The sequence below is a fragment of the Ammospiza caudacuta genome, chromosome 5 (genome assembly GCF_027887145.1).
Source record: "Ammospiza caudacuta isolate bAmmCau1 chromosome 5, bAmmCau1.pri, whole genome shotgun sequence".
Taxonomy (NCBI): domain Eukaryota; kingdom Metazoa; phylum Chordata; class Aves; order Passeriformes; family Passerellidae; genus Ammospiza; species Ammospiza caudacuta.
In genome coordinates this window covers 18641946-18661852 of record NC_080597.1, presented here as the reverse complement: position 1 = coordinate 18661852, position 19907 = coordinate 18641946, and the positions used below count along the sequence as shown (strand labels likewise).

The 19907-nt window shown below is 41.4% G+C and overlaps 1 protein-coding gene across 3 annotated transcripts in view; it reads left to right on the top strand.

Moving 5' to 3' along the window:
• Positions 1-19568, top strand: part of LOC131557887 (fatty acyl-CoA reductase 1-like) — a 125026-nt gene extending 105458 nt beyond the window's left edge. For all 3 annotated transcript variants that reach the window (XM_058805364.1, XM_058805365.1, XM_058805366.1), the window contains exons 6-12: positions 64-108; positions 4457-4575; positions 5619-5686; positions 8998-9169; positions 12897-13026; positions 13864-13991; positions 15079-19568. In XM_058805364.1, coding sequence (XP_058661347.1) covers positions 64-108; positions 4457-4575; positions 5619-5686; positions 8998-9169; positions 12897-13026; positions 13864-13991; positions 15079-15241 — 825 coding nt within the window. In that variant the 3' untranslated portion in view covers positions 15242-19568. The remainder of the gene's footprint in view (positions 1-63; positions 109-4456; positions 4576-5618; positions 5687-8997; positions 9170-12896; positions 13027-13863; positions 13992-15078) is intronic.
• Positions 19569-19907: the final 339 nt, after the last annotated feature.

Genomic DNA, 19907 nt, shown 5'->3' with positions numbered 1-19907 from the left:
TTTAGAAGTCTGTGTAAGCAGTACATCATTGAAAGGAACACTAATCATTCTTCTTTTCCACAGGGTTGGATTGACAACTTCAACGGGACCAGTGGAATATTTATTGCGGTATGTCTAGTTACTATTTAAGCTCCCCTTAAAGCAGAGTTTGAGTTACTAAAATAGTAATTCGGATAATTCTGATGTTACTCTACAGCCCCACTTAGAAACTGTATGCAGTAAAGGGCCACAGGAATTTTCTGAGGCTGGGAGAAAGATGTCACCCACTTGCCACACATCTGTCAGCTGGTAGGACCCAGAGGATAGCCTTTTTTGTGGAGCTCAAAAAAGGACATTGAGAGAGTATTCATGATGCTGGTTTGCTAAAATGCGAATTGCAGTTCCTAAAAGCTCTAAAAAAACTAAAGGTTTGGACACATTCGGCCAAATTTTCAAAGAAAAGGCAAAAGATGTATCCTTGAAATGAGGGTAATTCACGGGTGTCACAGCTTGAATCTTTTAACACAAATTTATTTTCCAGGCCAGGTTACCACTCTGTCAATACAAGCAGCAGTATTTATCATTCCATTTGTCTCTGTTTGTATTGTTTCCAAATCTACTGCTATAACTTGTCATACTTCCACAATACCAAAGATTCTGGCTCCCACTTGCCACTGCTTTGTACAGGATTTCTCCCTCTACAGACTACACCTAAATAAAATGTATGATTGATTCAGACTCTGCCAGTCACATGGATAATTCACTATATTTTTTCCTAACTTGATAAAATATTCCTGTAAGATGAAAATTATCATTACAATTAGTACATGAAAGGAGTAAAGTTGCATACCTTTTTTCTTGCCTTATAATTTTTTTTCTGAACTAAAATCACTGCCTTAGGCCTCTCTGTCAATCTATAATGCTGTATAGCTCTGGGCAGATATTTATGTTCATGTATGTCCAACTTCATTGCTTTGTCAAAACTATGTTCTAATCAGCCTGGTGCAGTGTATGAAAGGATTAGTGGTCTGCAATCATTGGAGATCAGAATAAAATCCAAATATGATCTCGTTAAAAAAAGTTCATTTATATCTGAAGTAGAGTTTTTGGTTTTTTGGTTTTTTAATCATAACTTCCAATTATGTCTGTCACACCATTTATCCAGAACTGGTTTGCAAGAAACCTTGAGCCAGGTTTTGTATGCAGATATAGCCTGTATCTTTAGATCCAGGTTAGCTCCATGGAGAGTAAAGATTATGAGATTCTAGGGTCACTATGGAAAATGGCTTCTTTTTTTATATAAAAATATTAGACTTGCACTGAGATTTGAAAAAGAGGTGATATGTTTTGGTCCAGGTTTGAAGCTCTGAGATTTTTCAGTATAGTGGAAGAGACCATGAAATTTTTGTCATCTACACTGAGCTCTTGGGGGATGAAATATTGTCTGTAACTACATTGAGAGCTGGCCCACAAAAAGACAAAAAACAATGACAAGGATGCAGGGTGTAGAGACAAACTTGTTTGGAATGTTTTCCAGAAGGTAAAAATGTTTATTATTAGGGACCCAAAAGACTTTTTTCTTCTGAAGGGGGGGAATTAATAATTTTCCAGCTTTGGAAAAGAGGAGAGTGTGAATACATCCAATAAGTACATGAGTTAATGTTCTTGAATGTGGAGAGTTGTTTGAAAATGAACCCTTAAACATCTGAGTGATGGATCAGTTTGATTACCTGAAAATTGTGTCAGTACAACCAGCTCTCCTGGCCAAATGTATTTTAAACTGTGATTATTAGATGAATGGCTTTATTTGCTTGAATTGTGTTGAAAAAATCAAAAGGGAAGTGGTTTTGGTGGTTTGGTTTTGTGCATTTGAAGTGTCCCTCCATACCAAAATACTCACTTTCAACTTCTAACCAAGCTCATCCTACAGGGAGAACGTTCCTTAGATTCAGATTTGGTTCAGATGATCTTTGATGTCATTTGGGCAGAATCTGGACTCCAAACCTTGCAAAGACTTTTTTCCTCAGTTGCAGTGTTTGAGTCTGATCATTTAATTCCCTAAATAGACACATTTCTTTTAAATATTCATGAAATATGGGAATCCAAGTTGTTCTTGACAATTTAATTATGTTTCTTTCCCCTACAGTTGCTCCAGCTGCTGTGGGGAGCTGTGTTTGTTGATTGAGGAACAAAATTAAATTAAGTACATTTCCGCTGGAGTGTAATTAACTCTTTTTGTCTTGCTGTTCCCTATTACATGCAGTGACCTTCCTCCCTGCAAAGTAGTGAAGCTGTAGGGCACTGGTTTAATTTGTGATCTGGACAGTGACTGTCCAAAGCACCTCAGCTGAGAGGATGTCCAGAAATATCAGACTCTGGCCAGGAAATTTTTTTGGAGGCTTCACTTTGCAGTAGCTTTTATTTCAGTGAAGAGAAAAATGTCAGTATCTATAAATAGAAACCATGCCATACCTGATGGAAGTACCACTGAACCATTTTTGATGTAAAAAGTAACCTAAAAAACTTAAACCTCAAGCCTTTGTTACATGCAAAACATAGGAAATCTTGAAACCATTCATGTATGTATGACCATCACATGCTGCTCTGACCACATTTTGCAGCAGATCCATCAAACATCCTCATTTGGAAGACCTCAGAAAAGTTTTTAGTGTGAAAATGAGATAGTTAATCACACAGTAGTCTCTAGTGAGCATGTTCATAGAAGTGGAAAATTCAGAGCTGTGCTTGGTTGCCTCCTTTGTTTCCTTCTGCCTTTTTTTTCCCCTTGAAAAGACCCAGTAGTAAGAACACAAAGAAAATAATAGTGATGTTGCAAATTGAAGCTTTAGTGTCTGAGCCTAACCATATTTCAGCTTAGGGCAGCAGAATTCAATGCATGACACAGGTTTGACACAAACAGTGCAAGATTCCCTACATGGCTCACTCCATCCTCCTCAGAGTCTGTGATCCCTCTGACTGATGCACCAAGGATGAGATGGGACTACTCAGAAGTCCTAGTTCCTGAAAATTAAATCAGTCATAAGTGTTATTCCCTTACTTGCAAGATGTGAAATGCAACAAACACATCTGATTGCAGACAGGAAAAGGTGGAGGTGAACAGCCTGCAAAAGACCCTAAAAGATAAACACCTTCCAAAGAGGGGATACAGTGTCCCTTAAAATTCACCAATGACCACTAGACAGTGGTATGTGCTTTACAAGTTAATAGCAGTCTTAAATGCGTATTTAATAACTTTTTTTTCTCCTCAGACTTAAGGCAAGGGGTTTTCCACAACTAGACACTTCCTGTTTAGTTGTTGTAGAAAAATTTATTTTATAATGAAATTCAAGTTTCAGATTGTGTGAAAATAATTTAAGAAAAGCTGTAACATTTCCTTTGCCCTACCTTTTAAATATTGATGGATCTGTAGCAAATGTTCATTTGCTCCTTCATTCAGTCCTTCTCTCTGTTTTTGCACAGATCTAAATTACAAGAGCTTTTATCCTTCCATACTTCACCATCACTTTTATCCTCTCAGCTTTTTCCCTTGTTCCTCAGCTTCACTGCATTGTTTCCCACACAAGAAAGAACTTGATTGCAACCATGACTCTGCCATGTTTGGTTTCTTCTCTTATGTGCTCTGTTGAGCCCTCATCTGTGACACACCAAGTAAAGTTATTTCACCCCACCTTTCTGTATTTTGCCTTGTCCTCTCTGATCCAGTCTGCCATGCTGTTGCCATATCTCTCCTGTGGAACTTCCAAAGTCTCATTGGTCATCATGGAAGCCCCCTGATAAGCATTCAGGTTAAATGTACATATTTTGGGGAGCCTGATCCCCTGAAAAATGCACTTCCTACTGAAGGAAGGTGAAAATTTTCTGTTCTTTCCTCTTTCCTCTCTTTGGTTGTCAGTGTTTTTTTATTTGCACTGTGTTTTGGTGAGTGATGTGCTCTTCAATGCAGGGGCCATCCTTTGTATCTTTGTGCTTAACAGACAGCTTTGGAAAAGAGGAGAGTGTGAATACATCCAAAGGAAAGGTAGTCAGAATCCTTTTCAAAAATCCTACAGGTGTCATTTCCAAAGTGACTGTAGTCTCTGAGGTATATTCAGACCTCTGTCTTCCTGTGTCATTCAAGAAAATGTAACTTTCAGGCATGCACTTTACAAATTAACAGCAGCAAATACAGATACATTTCTCTCCTTGGGTATTTTCTTTCATATTGAGTTAAATTAAGAGTCCCAGCTTTTCTTGTACACAGCACAGTCATCATCATGTTTCCAGGCGTCCTCTGGAAATGCAGGACAGCAGGATCCATGGGAGATCCATTGTGTGGTCACAGAAACCAAATAATCTGCAACAGAAAAACCTTGCTGCAGTGCTGGCCTGTGCCCAGTGCATGCTGCTGGAGTCCTGCCAGTTAAATCTCAGCCCAGCCTGTAGTGGGTGACTGTTTCCCTGTCTCCCTGTCCCACAGGCAGGCAAAGGGATCCTGCGGACCGTCATCGCCAACAACGAAGCGGTGGCAGACATGATTCCTGTCGACGTCGCCATCAACCTGACTCTGGCAGCCGGGTGGTACACAGCCGTGCACAGGTGGGAGGGCATCCCTCTTCGTGGCATTCCTCTTTGGCCACGCACCTGGAACATTTGCTCCTTGCACCAGAACTTCACAGGGAACTTGGAACTGTTTAAAAATCAGTGCAAGAGGCTGGTTGATTGATTTTCTGGTTGGTGTTTCCTCCCTGTGGATGGGAAAGGACTGAGAGCATAGGACACGCAATAAAGGTAGAGTTTAGAGTTAGGAAATCTCTACAGCTACGGGTAAGGCCTGTTTCTTGCATCTCAGAAGTCACTATTCTGAAGGCCAAGAGTTTTGCAGCGGTGGTTTTTGGGTCTCCTTTTCATTGAGCTGCTTCTCAAGTGTCTTCTGGAGCTTTCTTGGTAAAAAAAGCTCTGTATGTTTTCCTTGGGAAGCACTGCACAATGGAAATATGTTATAGGCTTCTACATTATATGATCTAAAAAAATCTCCCTTCTTTGCATTGTTGAGAAGAGTATGTAGAAGTGATATTAAGGATTTAAGGTCTTTTCCTGTAAACCTTTGTCCTGGCCTTTAATCATTAGGTAGGACTACAGAGAATAAATGACATTAATTATTCTGGAGGTTTATGCAACTCTGAGAAATCAAATCCAGGCAAATAAAAGGCAGAAGTGTTTTCCTTTGAAAGACAGAGTAAGCCCTCTGAGCTGAGAGTAGAGCTACATCCAGTAAGCTAAATAAGGATCCTAAAAGGACCTTGAAGAGCAGCTCACCAGCTTTCCCCTCAAAGCATTATTAAGATATCCACCAAATTAAAACTTTGCAGTTTTCAAGTATACAGTAAGAAAAATTGTTTCATCACTTGACACCCTTGGCAAAGCATGCTTAGATCAAGAAAACTGTTTGATTAATTCTTGATTTATGTTGAAGGAAGAAATAAAACAAGTGTGATTCATATTTAGTTCCACACTAGAAAATGCAAGCTTTGTTTGGTATTAAACTGGGGATTTACTTGAAATGGATTGTTTTTGTAATCCCATCTCTAAAAAATAGAGTTTCTTCACATCTCAAAATAATACTTCTTTCTGTTTTCCAGACCAAAAAACCTGTTGGTGTACAACTGTACAACAGGGGGAATCAACCCTTTCTTCTGGGGAGAAATGGGTAAGGTCTTATTTAAATGGAGAGCATCAATAGTGTTCCTTACACTTTGAAGAATTGGTTTCCACAGTTTAGGTGGCATTCGGAGTCTGCCATTCAAACTGTATTTTGGGTGAGGGTCCTGTGATGTAAAGGGTACTTCCAGACCAAACTATTCTATGATTCTATGATATTATGGAAGTGGTCTTTCTTGTCCATAAGAAAATTCTGAACAGAATTAAGAGGTGTGCACTTCAGGAGGAAAACATTGAGATGACTGGTGGGCTTCAAGAACAGTTTGTATTTTGATCATGAGTTTTGTGGGGAAAAAAATCAAATTATTTTCATGGCTGACTTTTCTTCAAGTGGATGTACTTCCAAGGCAGGGGTGAAAGAAAGGGAGACACGTCCTGACACCCTTGAAGAGAAAAACTCATGTTGAAGCCAAGCAGCAGAATTTGTTTCAGCTGTGTACTGTGAAATACTGTGTACAGGTAGTACATTCATGGACAGATGTACTGGGCCTGGTTTACTTTCTGTTACCCCTGCATTTATATCTTTGTGCTTTAAATACAGGAGGCTGGCTATTCCATCTCTCATCCTTTGTTTTGCTTTGCCCCTTGCTTTATTTACATGGCAAAGTAAGTCAGCAGAGAATGAGACCATAATTGCATTTACAGAATAAATGTCTTAACCATTATTTGATCACGTGGCCTAGCAGGGAAGAGGTTTCAGCAATTGGCTGAGTCCTGAGGGCATCATATCCAGTTCCTGGTTGCTTTTTTTTTTTTTTCCCTCTTTCAGTGAGAGATGAAATGTTGTGCTTAGTCAAGATCTTTTGTGGCTTATTTACAGGAGTGAATGCAAAGCTCTTCACAGGCTGCTACTTCAGCAAAAGCCACCATAGCACCACTTTCTGAGGTTTGCCTTTGTTAACCCTTTTTCAGTGTAAATTTGCTGATGAAAACAGCCAAGTATTTAGTGCATTGTCATTGATTTTATTCTATTCCTCTGCTTGTAACTGTGGAATTAGTCATGAAGTCATCTGGGTGCTGCAGTGGCACCTTCCATGAGCAGCTGAGCTGTGTGGTGGAACTGAAGGCAAAATTTTCTCCTTAGGTGACGCTATGAAGCTCTTTCTACCCCATGTTGTAGCCACAGTTTTCCTGTGAGACAGCAGCATGCTGCAGAGAATTAGGATGGAGCATTAAAGTGCAAAATTTTGCCTTCAAAGATGTTGCATGGCTGAAGGAATGAGTTTGGGAAAGATTTACTCCATCACAATGTTATGACTGCAGGCATCCAATCTGAATCCTTATTCAGACTCCTACCAATTTCTTTTTGGGAAATACACATAATTCTGTGTAAGGAGTCAGGTTGTGTGACTGGTCGTCAGGATGGAGGGTTCTGAGTGTCTGGCAGCTGCTGAGAAACCAGGGAAGGGAGTGGGAGTCACCTTGCCTGGGACTGAGCATTTTAGTGCAAAGCAAACATGGGTTTTGCAGAGGTATGGGTCTCGGCTATCTGGTTAGGCCAGGTGACACCAGGACCTGCTGTAGGAGTGACAGGTGTACACAAGGGAGTAGGGATTTTCCAAGGGGAGAAAGATCAAACAGAGAAATTGAGGCTGGATTAGGCTTAGGATACCAAGGGTTCGGAACAGAAGTGGCAGAGATGGTGATGCTTTGAGTACACTTTGAGTGATGAGCTGCAAGGGAGTGAGGGGGCGAGGGAGGGAGGAAACACCCATTGAAAGGCAGTTCATTCTAAAGTTCCTCAGACACAGATAAAAACTCCTAGTGTTAAAAGGAGCCTTAACTGATTTATTTCTTTTCCACATAATGTTTTTCTTTTTCCTTACTTTCTCAGTACTTTGCCTACTTATACAAAGATGTGGTCAAACAACTAAATTTTTATCTGATGAAGCATATTCTGCTTTGCTGCAATGTGAATCTGGTTAGTCTGACTTTGTGAAGTACATTTTGCAGTTTCTCCTCAAAACTAAACCGTAAAACAGGCTGGAGATGATGTTCAGTGTGGCAAAAATTAAATTCAGTTTATTCTTGTTAGTCTACCTGGGTAAGACCTGTGTCCAATTCTCCCCCTGCAGAACCCGCCTTTGAGTTGTAGGATTCGCTGCTGCATTTTTTTGTTGAGGTTGGAAGGGAAGGACCACCTACCCACTAAGTCTTTGCAGTAGCTCCTAGAGGCGACAAATTTCTAGTTTGATGTTCTTAGTAGAAGTACAGCAAAAGTCACTACTTAAAGTGCAGTAATGAGCTGAGCACAGATACTGGAGAGTCCTGTCTGAATGTTACGATCGGAATCTGCTTATCTGAGGATGATCTGGATGTTTCTTGAGGCTTGCAAATTCTCATCTGATTTTCTATTTGTAACATAAGCTTAGAGACTAAACGATAATATGAGCACAGATTGACGTCGTTAACTCTCAAATAAATTTTTTAGAAAGTGAAGAAAGCCTACATATTCTTCTTTCTGGAGCTTGCTGGTGCTCAGGAGTAGGAGCACCATCTGTTTATCAGTCCCTAAGGTGATAGTCTTACACTCAGTTACTGCAGTTCTGTTAAGCCTCTGCAATATGCAAATGTCCCAGATATGCACATCGAGATACCAGTTTGTGGCACTGTGCCATTGCCAGAGCTCAGAATCAGACCCAACATATTTTGTGCCTTAACATGCAGAGGGAAGGGAAGATTCCCACCTTATCATTTGTTTTTGGGTTAAGAATGCAAGACAGTTTGCTGCCTTAGAGCATCCAGAGGTGTTTTGAAAACAGACAGACATTTGATGTTGTGGGTCAGATGTGGTTTGAAAGGACATAATGAAGTATTTTTAAAGCTGTCACCCTGTATAAGCGACAGACGAACTCAAACATCAGCCCACTGGAAAATCTGACTGAAAACTAGAAATGTCATTTTTATTTTTGGGTAGCAGATCAAAGTTTGTTTTCAGTGATCTAATGAAATTTTAGCACTTACCAATTTCTTTTACATCTGCTGCAGGTGAAAGCAGAAATGCAGCTTCTTGAAGCTCTTAAAGCTGCCTGCTTTTCCTCCTTTATGCTTAGGTGCTTTGACAAGGAGGTTTTTGTCTACCAGTGGTAAGTGTGGAGCAGGATTGGGTTTCAAATAGGCAATAGATGGAATTGTCAATTTTCATGGCAGAAGGGACAACCTGGTCCAAGCTCTGGTGACACAATTCAGAGAGCTGTGGGCTGGAGGTGTGAAGCACAGCACCTTGGGCTGTGCTACACTGTGCTTCCAGCCCATCTGGAAGTGAGTGATTGCCAGTGAAAAATGCCTGTTCCCTTGCAGGGCAGTATGTCATGTCCACATTCAAAAGGAACCCCCTGGAGCAGGCCTTCCGAACACCCAATGCTCACATGACCTCCAGCTACTTGATTAACCAGTACTGGATCACTGTCAGCCACAAGGCACCCGCCATCCTGTACGACCTGTACATGAGACTCACAGGGAGAAAGCCCAGGTAAGGAATGGTGCCATCAGCCTCCTGCATACCCGCCACTCCAGTGGAGAGCAGAGCTTGAACCTGTGATGAGAACTGGAGTCCTTGAGCCTCTTCCTGTCCCCTTCTCTTGAGGAAAATGAGGAAATGCGTAGCTGTAGTTAAACACAGCCTAGAGTTCGCACCCTTCCCACCACCTGGAGAACAGCACATCTTTTGAACTTTGCTTTACAGACTTCAGAGGTTCCCAAGGCAGACAAGGGCTGGTAGTCTTGTCTTCTCTGTATCCAGATCTCTACCATTTCAGCTTTCCAATGGGATCACCCCTATCTGGCATATGGACTTGAGTCTGACAAGGTTTAGAACATACCAGCTAATACATTTTTTTTCCCATAAATCAGATCCCTAAGTAGCTGTTTCCAGCACTGGTCTGAAATCTAGGAAACAATTGTTTCTGAGTATGATTAAATTCTAATTGTATTTAGGAGGGCAGTTCACCATTATGGGTGGTATTTGAGCCCTGGCAGTGGTAGGGCTTGGAGGAACAGCAATATCTATGTCCCATGTGGAAGGAATCCTCTTGTAAGTAACGTTACTCCAGACATTGTCCTCCTTTACTACCCTGACACCACAGAGGAGGATTTGTTGGGCAGTGTGAGAACAGGATGACAGCACTGTGTTGATGTCAGCTGCTCTGATTTATCCCTGACATTCTGCTTTGGAGGCAGATTGGTCCATAAAAAGACTTCCAGTTATCGCAAAGGAAAGAATTACCCTAGAAATAGAGGTAAATTGAAAATTAGGCTGGAATCTCCAATCTTTGTTGAAAGGGGCAGCAGTAAGATCTTGGCACTGCCATTGCAAGTGACGTTTCTTTTCATGAAACTGATTGGCATAATTAACCAGTGGACACTGCCTGCAAAAAATGCTGTAGTTAAATGTCAAACAAAACTCAGCATCATCTTCTGGACTTTAAGATTTGCAGCCTCAGCAAAGATGGCTCCCCAATGAAGTTGGGAGTTTTCTAAGTCTTTTTTTTTTAATATAGTTCTCCTTTTCTTTTTATACACTACTTCAGCTCATCCAGGTATTGCTGCAATGTGGAAGAAAGCACAGTAGCAGCTCATAGTTTCTTCTCTTCCTAGATACCTGAATATCAGACCTTTACGGTCCAAGGACAGTAAACCACATGAAATAAAAAAAAGAAACCTTTTTAGGTGTAAGCTCATTTCACATAAATTTCCAGATAGCAAGCAAAACTGCCCTAAGTGGTTTCCTGTGAGTGCTGCCGATGCATCTATGACTTAGTAGTCCCTTGGGGCAATCCTGTCTCACCTGAGGATCTTCTCGTGCAAGGCTCTGTATGGGAGAAAATAAAGAAATAATTGCTGTAAACAGTTTATTAGAAGACAAAAAAGCATGTCTGAACTGTGGCCACAGTGAGAGCTAATACTCAATTTATTCCTCTCAGTTCCTTCATAGTGGAGAATGAGATTTCCTGTAAGAAACCTTTGTCATATTTCTACTCAGTTGATGTTTTGCAGAAGACCTCTCCTTCATACAAATTATTAGTCAATGTTTTGAATGTGGTCACATCAACTGAGCTCAGACAGTTGACATGAAATGCAGTTTTTGCACACACCTCTTCAGATAATAGAATCACAGACTGTTTGGGTTGGAAGGAAGCTTTAAGATCATCCAGTTCCACCCCTGCCATGTGCAGGGACACCTTCCACTATCCCAGATGGCCCAGAGCCCCATCCAGCCTGGTCTTGGGCACTTCCAGGGATAGGGCGGCCACAGCTTCTCAGGGCAACCTTTGCCAGGGCCTCACCACCCTCACAGGGAAGCTTTTTTCCCTCATATTAAAGAGTTGGTTCTCTTACCCTTTGTTTTTTTCTGTCACTCTCCATTAGTCCTAAGCACTTTAAAGATTTCAGGGAGTTAGCTTGAGGGGAGCTTTAGATCTTTCCGATCTAAAGTTTTTCTTCCTCCCAAGTTCCTAAAATGTATTAAAATATTCACAAAGCTTGGCCCCATGGTGTTTGCCCTACACAAGAGGATTATTCTGAAATAATTTTAAAGCAGCTCAGTTAAACTGTATTCAGTCAAGGTGCACACAATTATTCAGAATGAAGGTTTCTTTAATGTGATGGTCTGCTTTGCTTCTAAAATGAAAGCCACTTCTCAAAGGACTGCCTGTCTAAGGTTTTATAGTGCTTTTTCCAGTTGCTTTGGGAGAGCTGCACAGTTCTGCTTTAAACTGACTCATTGTGTCTTGCTGTGCTGTACTGAGTGCTTATCCTGGCGGCATTCATATGCGCGTAGGGAGAGGCCAGCCTAGCACCATTCTCCTACAGACTGCCACCTTTTATTTGTCATAGCAGCTGTGTTACCCCCTGGGCAGCTCAATATTTTGCATGAAAACAGCTCTTTTTTCCACAAAAATCAGCCTTTTAATGCTTTCTCTTGCCCTTACCCAGTCTGAGAGGACATGGTGTCCTTTCAGAATTGACCAAGCCCTGTACATCATACTTTAAAAACAACTGCCAGTGGCCTTTTTTACTCATGAACACTGGGACAACTAAAATAATCCTGCAGGGTAGGACAGCATTACTGTCATCCACTTTTGTATAAAAAATTAGTAAGATAAGGCCAAGACACAACAGAGGACTTAAACCTACATTTCCCAAGTCCTTAAGCAGTTATGCCTCTGAAGCAAGACAGCAGAGACGTGGAGCTGTTGGAGGGGGTCCAGAGGACAGCCATAAAGATGGTCAGAGGGCTGGAGCACCTCTCCAATGAGGACAGGTTGGGAGAGCCAGGACTGTTGAGGCTGGAGAAGAAAAGGCATGTGGGAGACCTGGTAACAGTTTTTCAGTACTTTAAGCAGACGGGTGGGAAAGAAGAGGAAGGACTCTTATCATGCAGCATAATCATAGGATAGGGAGGAATGGTTTCAAACTGAAAAAAAAGTACATTTAGGTTATATAGGAGGAAATTCTTCCCTGTGAGGCTGGTGAGGCCCTGGCACAGGTTACCCAGAGAAGCTGTGGCTACCCCATCACTGGAAGTGTTCCAGGCCAGGTTGGATGGGACTTGGAGCAACCTAGGGTAGTGGAAGGTGCCCCTGCCCATGGCAGGGGTTGGAACTGAGATGATCTTCAAGGTCCCTTCCAACCCAAACTACTCTGTGATTCTTTGGTTCTGTCTGAAAACTGAAGTTGAGCAAATGACTTCTGATCTCAGTGTCCATACTGCAGATGTGGTCACCAAATACTGGGGCTAATGCCAAAAATCAGAGCCTTGCTTCAGTACACAACTCAGGCTTGGGAGTAGAAGAAAATTCCAGAAAGAAAAGTACCCACCTTGAGAACAGCAACACTCTACACCAACCTTGTGGTGCAGGCTTCATACCAGCTCAGATGGGCTCTTCCCTCCATAGTGGTGGAACATGAGGTAGACACAGCTTCCAACCCTTGCTTAGGTCAGACCAGTGAGGTGGACATCAGTGGCAATGATGTTGGCTCCCATGTTGGAGCCAACAATAAAAGCTGGCTAGCGCTAGGCTTGAGCTCAGCTGGAGCAGTTGGGATTTGCTGGGCAAGTTCTCAGCCTAGCAAGTAGCAGGGCAGTGCTCAGGAGGAATTGGCATGTTTATTCACCTGGATTGGTGGAAACACAAATCAGCAGCTTCTACATAAGGTCAGACTTCCTGCTCATCTCTGATGCTCCCCCTTTGTTTCAGAATGATGAAGATTATCAATCGGCTGCACAAGTCTATGACACTCCTGCAATATTTCTCCACCCAGTCCTGGAACTGGTCTTCAGATAATATGAATATGTTAATGAGTCACCTTAACACAGAAGACAGAAAGGTAAATATGTCTTGAATATGGGTTGCTAATCTCATATTCTTTCATCTGCAGCAATTATTTTTGGTGTATTGTGGAGCATTTAAATAATATCTGGATGATTGGAATTGTTTTTAATATGAAATTATTTATTTCAGGAGCTTTCCATTTATTACAGGAGAATGTTTTCAGGTCACTGACAACCCAGCCTATTCTATGAAAACTTCTTCCTCTCTACAAAGCCTTTCTTTGCTCTAAGAGACAGCTGCCTGAGAATTTGCTAACAATTTGTCCAATATGAGCACCCAAAATTAACTGGGGTAGTTTGCTGTAACAAGATTTTGTTTATGCCAAACACCAGAGTGATCTATTTCTTGGACTTCTGTTGATCTAGCTGCCAAAAGAGAATGCAGCACAGCTGAGAGTGACACTGATGCAGAGGCACCTGTTGACTCAATGTCCAGTTAATTTATTTACACATAATTTTAGTGACATGTTAAAACTGCATGGAGGTTTTAATTTGAATCTGTTTGCCTGTGTGGAATGCCATTTTTCTTCCATGATTCTGTGTGTATGTGTGTGTGTGTGTGTGTGTGTGTGTGTGTGTATACAAGTTGCTACCTGACTTTATTTTTTGCCAACTAGCACTCCATTTCTGCTTGCTTTGCCCAGATTCCCAGCTGGGTGGGACATTAATCAGCAGCTGTGAAACACAGTCTGTCAGTGCTTGGGGCTCAGTGGCTTTGAGTATTTCAGAGAGAGGGCCTTGTCAGGAAGAGAGATCAATGAAGAATTGATGCTTCAAGTGAACTTGCTTTGAACTCTGGTGTTCAGCTTTCATTGTTTGTCTTTAAATCCCAGTTATACAACTTTGATGTTCGCCAGCTGCACTGGTCAGAGTACATTGAGAGCTACTGCATAGGTGCAAAGAAGTACTTGCTAAATGAGGACATGGCTGGAATTCCAGCAGCAAAGCAACATCTACGCAAGTAAGTCACATCCAGGGACAAAGAGAAGAGCTCCTGGCTAACTTTGGGGAAAATAAGTCTAACTACATTGCAAAAAAAGAAAACAAAAATATTAATATTAATATTAATATTAATATTAATATTAATATTAATATTAATATTAATATTAATATTAATACTATTATCATTATTGTTATTATTGGTTACAATTGAGATAACTTATCTCTTACCACAGCGGTTTGTCAGTATTTACAAACATGGAATAAGGGGATAGTTGGCCATAGCCGGGAATCCTAAACAAGTTCATTAATCATGGATCATTTTTAGGAAATTTACAGGGACCTCAGGAATGGACTGCTGACTGCCTTAGACTGTGGACTGTGATGCAGTGATAAAGTTTACCTTAAAAGGGCTCTTAGAAAAATGAACCAAGTTTTGAGGTCTTTAGGTGTCTTTTTTTCCCTTGGTCAAGCACTGGGAAAATGAGAATTAGAGAACTGCAGAAACTTTTGCTTGACAGAAAGAGGACAGGATCATTACAATCTGAAAAATTCATTAATACCACTGAAATTGATGCTTTAAATTAACCCGCTCCCCCCAAAAAATAAAATATCCCAGTGCTGCAGTATTGCAACAGTGAAGACCATTTATGATCATTGTATAATTTCACAACTCTAAAGATGGGGTTTCACCCAAATAAGAGAACCCTGCTTGTCAACTCCTGTGAGTTTCTCTAGGCTGCCCCAGTTACTGCAAAGTGATAGATAACAAATATATGAAACTGAAGTAGAAAGTATTGGAGACAGACTGTCCTAAAGAAAAACCTTTCCATATGACTTTGCTCTGGTTTGAAATGAGAGAAGAACAAGAGTGAATTCCAGTACAGCTATTCCACCTACACCATGAACTATTCACTGTGCTCCAGCTTTAGCACAGTCCTTGGCAAGACCAAGGACTCTAGCACAGCATCTCCACTAAAACAGGAATAGCAAAAAGCCCAAGGGCCACTTGTAAATAGGATTTATTCCTGAATTACCTGTAGGAAATGCAGGGGGCTGGTGAGCTTCTTGTAGTTTGTGTGTTTCTTGATAAGATGCCTCTTTCCCAGGCTGAGGAACATCCGATACGCATTCAACACCACCCTCCTCGTGATCATCTGGCGCATCTTCATCGCAAGGTCGCAGATGGCTCGAAACATCTGGTACTTTGTGGTGAGCCTCTGCTACAAGTTCCTGTCCTACTTCAGGGCATCCAGCACCCTCAGGCACTGAAGCCATCCATCAGCAGCCAGCCTCTTCCAAAAGGACCTCCATCTCTTCTAATCAGCAACTGTGGGCATTGAGGTCTGAAAGTAGCAGAAAAATCCACTCCCTCCAACAGCAGCTGGCACTTATTCTACACTGTTACATGCTTACCTTTTTAATTTTAACTAGTGCTTTAATATATGGTCTTTCTTCCATAGGACCAGGCCAATTTTTAAAGCCATAACTGAAGCTTTAGGAACAGGTCAAGCTGGGACCCTCCCATCTAAAGTCAGATATACAAGAGTAAGGATTAATCAAAGTCATTGTCCTCCCATGTACTACTCCTTAGGCTATCTTAATCCCATCTTCTTCCTCAAAGGAGGCAAATTTAAAGCACAACCTTGGAAGACAAGGATGCCACTGCTGAGGAAATGAACCTGTAAGAGGTCTTCCTAGAGAAGCTATTTGTTCATTCTCATTCAGTGAAATAGTACCTTACTTAAAAAACAAGATTACATCTTCTCACTTTTTCAAAACTTAGGAGGTGGAAACATCAGTCACATGAGGCCAGTGAACACACAGAACAGTTTTCAGATCTTGTATTGCTGCTGAGGACTGATGCTTTCAAGCCATACTTGAAGACACACGTAAAATTCATGCACCTGTGTTAACTCGGCTCATTCACAAGCTGCTTTCTTACAAAGAGGTCTTCTTTTCTCCCTGTGGTTAAGGTTTCAGTCTATTAAAAAATTCATGGTCTTGTATTTATCACATTTGCTTGGGACATTTTGGAGGTCTCGAAAAATGCTGTATTAACCCTGAGAATTAAGAGAAGACTTTATAAAAATCAGAAGAATACAGAAACCTGTCGTTATTTTTGAAGTATGGGTCTTTTTTTCCCCTGCAGGAAATCTCTCTCCCTGTAGCTCAAAACTAGTCTGATACTGGGCTTTCATTACAGCTAAATCACTTTGCAGTTGATCATTTCCAGTGGCAAAGAAAGTGTAAAGACACACATGAAGGAAACATCATTTGGCCTGTTCTGCTGCCGTTCCTGTCAGGAGGCATTAAAAAGTCTGAAATTTGTTTTTCTTGAGAATAGTTAAATGTTGGATTTAATGATCTTAAAGGTCCTTTCTGACCTAAGCAGCTCTGTGATTCTTTGACTTCTCTGTAAGAACAGTCATGCAACTGTGAATGTAATGCACTTTGTCCTGCAGTTTAGAATTTTCAGAATTTGATTTTTCAGAGTTTTAGAATTAAATTGCAGTTTAGAAAGGAAGCCAAGGACCTTCCCAATGCTCATGGCTGTTGGAGATCCTTGTTTCTTACAGTGAATTGTAAATTCCTGTGGGGGCAGAGAGAGTAGCAGGTGCAACAACAGCAACAAATTTACTGCATTGTCAGATTTCAGAGTCAAATCTTACACCGAAATATTATTTATTCAGATAACAGTGAATAAGCACTTTTAAGATGATCGGTCTTCACTGCAGCACCCAGTTTCTCTAATCCTGTGTCATGCCAGCTGTCTGAAAAAGTAATGCTGTACAAAAAACACAACAAAGTAACACAGTTGCTCTTTTGTGAGCTGAGAAGAGCAGAGAATTTACAAATCTGGAATTCCTCAGAAATTATACTTGGTTTTGGTACTGAAGGTAGGAGCAAATTATGACAGTGCATTTATATCTGAGCACTTCAAGCTGGTTCAGAAATCTTTCTAGAGGTTCAAGGAATCAATCTTTCCCCCTATGCCCCAGAGGTCTGATTTCAGGCAATTGCCAAAGGGTGCTTGCAGCAGGACCTGACCAGAAATGTGGTGTCCAGGATGGCAGGGCTCTGACATTGCCTGCCACACTTTTGCATTTGTCACACACTGCTTTTGATCTGTGCTTAAATAGGTCAAGCACCCAGTTTACAAAGATGCAAATTTCTGAAGCTCTTGCCTTGGAAATGTGCTTCCTGTAGTGAAATTGGTTGTTGGGCATGTGTTTTCCAGCTTCAGGGCATGCTGTGCAAGGTGTCACCACCTGGGAAACCTGGAGCTGTGTGTTGGGGGGCTGGGGACCAACGTTCCCTGTCCAGTGCTGCCACAGCAATGTTTTGGGGAAGACTGTGGCACTGTACTTTGCTACCTTAGTGGGGCTGAGACAGGTTGCTGCAGAGATTCCTCCAGGAAGAGCGCATTCCCTCAGTTACATCATCTGGTCATCAGGCAGCTTGCAGTCCTCATAGGAAAGGCTATAACACAAAGCAAACCATAACTGTCAATCACTTTGAAACAAACTTCCACTCAAACATCAGGAGATAATTTCAACACTTATCCTGAAAGTCTTTTTAAGTGACCTGCCTTATGGACAAAGAGAAGCAACACTGAAGGGGATCATAAGTCTTGGGTTGTGCACATGGTAGACAAAAGCTTGGGTCTCAGAAAAGTCAAAGGTGCAGAGCTGCTACAACATCAGTCAGCTCTCCTGAGAGTAAAGTGCCCCACCTTTCCTTCCCCTTCCCTACTCATGCCAGGAATTCCTCCCAATATGCCTGTAGGCATTCACAGTTGTGTGCACTGGCTGTATTGTCTCCACAAGTCTGAAGTTTATTTTTTGCTCCCCTGGGAATATCCAGACCTGGTTTTCTGAACAGACAAAAAGGTGCTGCATTCAGAAGAGTGGTGGTGTGACATTTTAAGGCTCTTCAGCATTTTGCTGAAGGAAACAGCTGCAGAAAAGCTACTCAGCCCCAGAAAAACAGCAGGAGTTGTTTGGGTTGGAAAAACAGAGCTGTTGCAGAGGGTGTCTGCTCTTCTGGAGACCTTTCATAGCCCACACGGCATTGCCAGCAGCTGGCTCCAGAGCTCTGGCCTTTCCCGGAGCAGATCAAGCTGTTAGTTTGTTTTAACACACATGTAACATGAAGGGGAACTTGAATCCTTAATCCATTTTTTTTGTGGCCTGAGATGTTTCCAGCTGATTGTCTGACGCACAGACGTATTTCAGAAAGCCTCAGTGTAGGGGCTGATGTGTGGCAGTGGCCCTTGAGTGCCAGTTGTAACTGTCATCATGGGGAGCTGGGCCTAAGAACTTGTTTTCACCTCAAACAGTGGCTGATGTTCAAAGGTTTACTTTGTGCTCCTCGGTGGATTTGTTTGTGCTCTGAAGAAACCCAAGCCTTGGGGAAGATATCTGAAAGAAAAAACTGAATATCATTTCACCATCAGCAACAGGCCGAAGCTTGCAATTAACAAGTATCTTTTTTTTAATTAAATGGTGATAACAAAACAAACAAACAAACCACAACAAATCCCGACAAATAATCTGTGTTTTAACTGCCTTTTGAACAACAACCAAAGCTGTTTATTGTCAGCATGTCTGTTACTAAAAAAATTAAATTTCTTACCCCTCCACCCTCCTCTGCTCTATGTTAAGAAACAATTTTTCCACAGTAGGGAGGGAGAGCTAACAGACCCACTGATAAATTACAGGTTGTTGGCCCATTACCCAGCTCCTGCAGAAATGTGTTCTTTTACATTTTCTAAGGAAACATGAGTACATCTGCCTGTGTGTACAGCTGCATTTTCCAGCACCAGACAACATGGTAAAAGCTGTGGAGCTCATCCTGAAATGCGAGGCTGTGCTTGTTTGGAGTGCCCTGTTACACTTCAGTTTACCACAAAGCGATTAACCGTCGTTTCCAGTGTAAAAGGAACCTAACCTGTAGCTGTTAATCAAGTCATTATCATGAATAAGCAACTGTGAAAAGAGGGAGGGGGCATCCTTTTGTTTGTAAATAAGCTACAGCTTCATGGTTGAAAGCATGCTGTTGTTCTTCCAGCATTGACTACCGCTGAAAGCAAGGATGAACATTCAGTACAACTTTAGTACAATTGGACCCCTTATTCTAGCAGAGAGCAAATAACATTCCCCAGAAGGTAAGTGGTGAACACCCCATTACATGATTCTAAATATTGGTATGAAAGTGGTACAGATTTACTTAAAGAGAATTAAAATCCAGAAAATAAAGCATATTTGGGGAATAATTAAAGATGTACTATCCCACTTTTCTCTATTGCTTAAAAGCTAGCTTTGTTTTTTCAGAGGAGTATGAAGCCACTTAGAAAAGGTTTCTTGTCCTTACATGATCTTGGCTGACCCCAGTTTATAGTAAAATATTTACTCTTCCACTGTCCAGAGTTTCTACAGTTCTATCTGCTATTTCTATCCTCTTGTTAGCTACAAGACAATTTCCTGTTATAAATCTAATTACAGAGTTTCTAATGTTAAGGTGTAACCTTTTGAGCTCTCAAATCAGATAAAATGGTCAAACCATAAATTGTGTGAACCTCAGCCGTAAAATTGTTAATATGATGTTTATGTTATTTGAAACGTTTAATAAAACAAAATATTTTAAAGCTATGGTCATTTTGCATTGCTTGGTTTGATAGAGGAGGTGGTTACTTGCTGGCCATTGCAGTTGAGCAGAGGCTGCCTCTCCAGCACATCTGCCCACATCTGCAGCACAGCTGTCAGTGGAACGGCAGCCCCACCTACAGGAGGGAAACAAATTTTAAAGGCTGCAGTAGTGAGACTTCAACCCCGATAGAGAAGACTGAAAGGTCCTACTGTGATGAGTGTCCTATGGAAACTCAGAGGGGCAGCAAAGAAAAATTGGGAGTAACCAGCCAATTTCCCTGAACAAC